General features: G+C 38.8%; 1 protein-coding gene across 1 annotated transcript in view; it reads left to right on the top strand.

Annotated features, from left to right (window-relative positions):
• The window catches only part of LOC105917556 (protein ADP-ribosylarginine hydrolase), a 12,946-nt gene extending 7,977 nt beyond the window's left edge, over positions 1 to 4,969 (top strand). The window contains exons 6-8 of the mRNA XM_012852399.3: positions 1,465 to 1,731; positions 2,864 to 3,078; positions 4,621 to 4,969. Coding sequence (XP_012707853.2) covers positions 1,465 to 1,731; positions 2,864 to 3,078; positions 4,621 to 4,769 — 631 coding nt within the window. The 3' untranslated portion in view covers positions 4,770 to 4,969. The remainder of the gene's footprint in view (positions 1 to 1,464; positions 1,732 to 2,863; positions 3,079 to 4,620) is intronic.
• Positions 4,970 to 5,587: the final 618 nt, after the last annotated feature.

Genomic DNA, 5,587 nt, shown 5'->3' with positions numbered 1-5,587 from the left:
CACACTCGACCCGCTAATTTGCACATTTGTATGTATCCTTCAATATCGCTGCTGCACTTTTTCCGGAAACGTACTGCAAAACTGTTTACAATGCAACTGTCTATTGTTAAATCACTGCTGCACCTTACTGCATATTTGTTTACATTGCTTACATTGTCTTTACATTTCAATCTGCCTACTGCTCACTGCTGCACTTTATCCGAAAGTTAATTGAAAGTTATCCTGTATTTGACTGTGATTTACCACTGCATTTTTCTTATCCTGTACTGTAAATTCACTGCAAGGTATCCTGTAGAGTTACTGCAATCTTTCTGAGCTGTATGAAAAAACGAAATTTCGTTCTGTATGCACTCTGTGCTACAAAATGACAATAAAGTCTAAGTCTAAGTCTAAGACAGAAAGAAAGAAAGAAAGAAAAGGATCACCCCTCTTTAATGCCAGCTAAGACCTGCTGAAAATCTGTAACATTAGGTGGAGGAAGCGGACTCCAATGTTCTTTTTGCTGATTTTGCTGAAGTCGTTTTTCTCAACGCAGAGGTTTGCTGCTTGTCCTCGTTAGAAACGCTGCTTTTGGTAACGTGGAAAATTAGAGGCAGAGGTGTTAAATCCTTTTGTGGTGGAAAACGATCTAAAGGCGCACGTGTCAAGTGTAGGAACAGTTGCTGCATATTTTATCATGTTTCTTTTTTCCCAGTTTTACATAAAAGATAAAAGTATTTTCAAGACTTGATGCCTTTCTTTTAATTACACATTTGGGTTTTGCTAATTACAATAATTACAAGGGAAACTAAAAATAAGTGAAGTTTTCTTGAAATGAGTGAATTTGTCCTTTATATCCATTTTATTTTATTTTATTTTTTTATTTTATTGTTTTGTCTGCACCATCAACACCACGTCAAATTTTTTGTAAGTGCAAACCTACTTGGCAATAAACTTGTTTCTGATTTGAGCAGCGAGTTTAAATGATCTGCCAGTGGAATAAGATGTTTACCTTTTAAAATAGGAACAACTCATCTTCATAATCGTATTTTAAAGTGGAATCTATTCTGGAGAAGGAGAATTTAAAATTCTTGATTCAACAGAAAGCAAATAAAGTGGAGCTAAAATGTAAAAAAAAAAAACATGCTTTAATTGATCTTAGTTTATAGACTGAGGAATAGAATCCTTAACCAAACAGAACATCCATGAGTCCTCTGTATAGAAACACATCCTGGTTGTTTCTGGATAAGAGGCGCCATTTAAATTAGGAATAGGAGGGAATATAATATTTCCCTAATCAGCAGAAGCAGGAAGCTCATGTATGATTTATTTTTTCTGGTCACTGATATGTTGTAATGCATAAAAAGCACATGAATAAAAAGCTTGAGCAGAACAAAAAGGATTCATGTTGGGATCATTTAGGGAAGAAGTGCCAAGTGTCCTCAATAATAAATCCTGATATTTTGATGTATTTTTTCACTCCAGGTACCCAAAACCCAACCAGCTGCGGTCTCTTGTGCTTATCGCCGTGGAAACGGGCAGGATGACCCACCATCATCCCATCGGTTTCCTGGGGTCGCTGGCGTCGGCCCTTTTCGCCTCCTACGCCATCCAGCGCCGGCCGCTGGCCTCCTGGGGCCTGGGCCTGATCCAAGAGGCCTGTCCCGTGGCGAAGAAGGTCATTAAGGACAGCGGCTTCGCTGTGGAGGAAAACGAGAAGGAATGGGAATCCTTCTCCAAGAAGTGGCAGGAGTACGAGCTTTCTGTTGTTGTTGTTTCTGAGGTCATGTGGCACCTGGAGTTGGGTGGATTTAACCATAGACATAATATAAGAGTAGACCCCGCATCAACCGCCTTCGCCTATGGGTGCTGACGGGATTTGGGGGCGCCATCTTGGGGCGGTCGACAGCTCAGCTCAGTGTATTGTGTGGACCAGGCACAGAATCAATTATAATCAACTATAACTCGTTGAATATTGAACTAATTTTCAGTTTTTTTCCCCCATAAATCTTTAAAACTATAGCTATTAAAACAAATGGTCCAGTGCGTTTAAGTAATCTTAGTTGGGTTAAAAGAAATAGAATATTCTGACAGGATGTATGTATGTTTCAAAACACAGCCACTCGTACATTTTTTAGTTTTTTTATTACTATATAAACAAACACATTTGTACATGTACACATATATGTATGTGTGTGTGTGTGTGTGTGTGTATATAGATATATAGATATAGATATAGATAGATATAGATTTATATATCTATATATATTTTCTATATATAGATATATATATATAGAGAGATATAGCTATATATCTATATATAGAGATATAGCTATATCTCTATATATAGAGATATAGATATCTATCTATCTATCTATCTATCTATCTATCTATCTATCTATCTATCTATCTATCTATCTATATATGCATGCTGTTTATTAACTAATGTCTAACAAAGCTCTGATTCCTTCACGGAGCAGATGCGATTTTGGAGAGACTAAGTCACAAAGACTTTGACGTGTAGACCCGTATCTCTCTACATAATATTAGAAAACTCACATTCTAATCAAAAATATAAACAATATAATTTCATCTTACTTGTGAAAAGTTATCCCTTGTGCCCTTACGTCAATAGTCCCTCGATTTAAACAGAAATGAGCCGCACAGTGCTGAGGCATCATTGGTGTGTTCAGCTGGAATCAGCAGGATAGGGTAGCAGGTCGACCGCCCCAAGATGGCGGCCATAATTCCTGCGCAGCAACAGTCTACTCTTATATTATGTCTATGGATTTAACAGTTTCACAGATGATAGATTAGAATAGATTAGACTAACGGCAGCATTCTTCTAGCGTCTAAGTTAACCTTGTTGCATGTTTGTCCTCAGGTACCTGGATCTGAGGGGCCTCTCTAACGGAGAGGGGCCGGTGGTCTGGCCCTCCCCTTACGGTGTTGCTGAGCGGGACAAGGCCTATACGAGCTTTAGTCTGTCCGGCTGGGGGGGGAGCTGTGGCCACGACGCTCCGATGATAGCGCTGGACGCGCTGCTGGGCGCCGGCTCAGACTGGGAGGAGCTGATGAACAGAGCCGCTTTCCACGGAGGTCTGTGGTTTTTTTTATACTAATCCCAGAGCAAGTTAAATGAAAGGGGGGGAAATGTTAAACCTGTGCGAGTTAACGTGGGATTAAGATGATTTTAAATCTCTACCGTTGCACCAAACTATTGCTTAGTTTGGTGCTCTTTGTTTGGGTTGCTGGTTGTGTAAGTCGGACGTAAAAACTTTCTTCACTGGACTTGTCCATGTGTGCGATAAGCTGGAAATGTCGATCCAGCCCGGTGTCGATTTTTTCTTTAACGGTGCATAGCCACATTATTTGACTTTTTTATTTCTACATCAGTAGCTCGGTCTGGTTGCCTACAAAGGTTTCCTGAAAGATTATCACTTCCTGCTGGCGTATTAGTTGTTATTTTGGTGTTTTACACTTTGTCTTTGCTCAGTTTGTTGGTAAATAAAGTCATGTTTATTTAACGGAAGTATACGTACTGCGTATGCGCAGCAGGGGTTAAAACAAGGAAACAGCTAACGGCTATTAGCATCTCCCAGTGAAACAATGAAGAATGGCCCAAGATCCAGTGGAGAAAAAAAAAATAGGAGGGAAAAGCCTGGAAAGTCTCTGGGAATACATTCTAAACGTTGGTGTTCAATGAAGCGGACGCTAAAGCTGCTGAGGCTCAGATGTGACGCAGAGATTACTGACGTGTGTAATTATCTGATAAGAGGCTCTTAAAGTTGCTTTAGATCGGTTTATTTAATTAATAATGGTTGGTCTTCATCACGCTGAGCTGCTGTTTTACTGCAGAGGGTCAGGCTCAGGATGGCATTATTTAATTTTGATTAATTAATTAAGCAAACCGGCATTATGATAGTTCTGAGATACTGCCACTAGATGGTGCCATTAAAACATCAGGATGGAGGCTTGGTGTATATAACCTTATTTTGTCATGATCAAACTGTTTTTGGTCCTTTTTTTTAAGCAGATAATGTGGCTATACACCTTTAATCTTATTTCAAATGTGCATTTCAGCGTCCTCCAGTTTATGATCCGCTCAAGTCTTCGCAGTTCCTGGGTTGCTTTCGTCTGAGGGTGACAGTTTGGGTCGGACGGTTGAAACTGGGACATAATCGAGTGTTTGGACAAAGATCCCAAACACGCTTTAAAACTGATCTTGGAATGGAAAGAGCCCCGGACCTCGGCCATTTCCAGTCAGGAAGCCGACTAACTTGAATTGACTCGGCTAAATAAGCTTGCTTAAGGCGCTAATCCCAATTTTAATAGGGGTGGATGCATATATATGAGCCTATATGTAAAGCATTTATCCAACATGGAGAGAATCCTCAATAAATTTGGTTTTTAAAAAAATCTCCCGTGTGGGGAAATGAAAAGTCCATATGGATGTTAAAAGATCTGAATATTAATGAAATCTGTGCCAACAGCTGGAGTTTACTCAGCATGGCTCTCGCTCCGACATTTTCTGCTTTCACTTAATTTTGAAATAATTTTATACGAGAACACCTGCATGCTTTACATTTGTTTTTGTTTTTTTATTTGTTTATACTGATATCTCTGTGTTATTCTGCCCAGGCGACAACGACAGCACGGCAGCGATCGCTTGCTGCTGCTGGGGGCTCCTCTACGGCTACAAAGGCGTTCCTAAAGGCAACTATTCCAAGCTGGAGTACCGGGACCGACTGGAGCGCTGTGCTGAGCAGCTCTACGCCCTGTCCCGCTAAAAAAAAAAAAAAAAAAAAAACGCATCCAATAATGTCCAACTCTATTTTACGTGCCTTTAAAACTAAGCTTTCTGGGGTTGTGGGTTGTAAATCATCACGTTTAAATTTAAATGGAAAAAAATATATATAAATTAATATAGTAAAGGCATATTTATGCTATAAATGTAAGAACAAGATAAAAAGCAGTGCTTACAAATATATATACGACCCATTATTTGCTATTGATTGTATCTGTGCTGCAGCTTCGTTTAAAGGCCTTAGCACACTGCAAAAATAGAACTAAAAATAAGTAAAAATTTCTTGAAATGAATGTATTTACCCTTGATTTGAGCAGCTAAATAAGACTATTTGCCAATGGAATAAGATTTTAGCACTTAAAATAGGAAGATTTCATCTCCATCATCTTATTTCAAGTGCTGTATATCTAATTATCTTATTTTAGGGGTAAAAAATACACATTCCATTGGCAAATAATCTTATTTACCTGCTCAAATCAAGGGTAAATACATTCATTTCAAGAAAATTTTACTTATTTTTAGTTCTCTTTTTGCAGTGCAGTGATGCTGCACAGCTGAACAAATTGTCTGATGGGTGTCTTTCACTGTTATTATGTGGGACACAAGCTGAAAGTTTGGAGTGCACAGCCTTAATATTTATTAATTCACTTATAGAAAACAAGTTCATCTCATGTTTAAACCAGAACTTGTATAAAGGGGCAAAAAAAAAAAACACTTAAATCCGTTTACTTTAACCAGAATGCAGCCGCTACTACAAAACACGTCGTCACCTTTATTCTCCTCGGTATTCATAGACGGGTT

This window comes from Fundulus heteroclitus, chromosome 10 (assembly GCF_011125445.2).
Source record: "Fundulus heteroclitus isolate FHET01 chromosome 10, MU-UCD_Fhet_4.1, whole genome shotgun sequence".
In the NCBI taxonomy this organism is placed as follows: domain Eukaryota; kingdom Metazoa; phylum Chordata; class Actinopteri; order Cyprinodontiformes; family Fundulidae; genus Fundulus; species Fundulus heteroclitus.
Note: the sequence above shows the minus strand (reverse complement) of the source record. Positions and strands in the feature narration are given on the sequence as shown.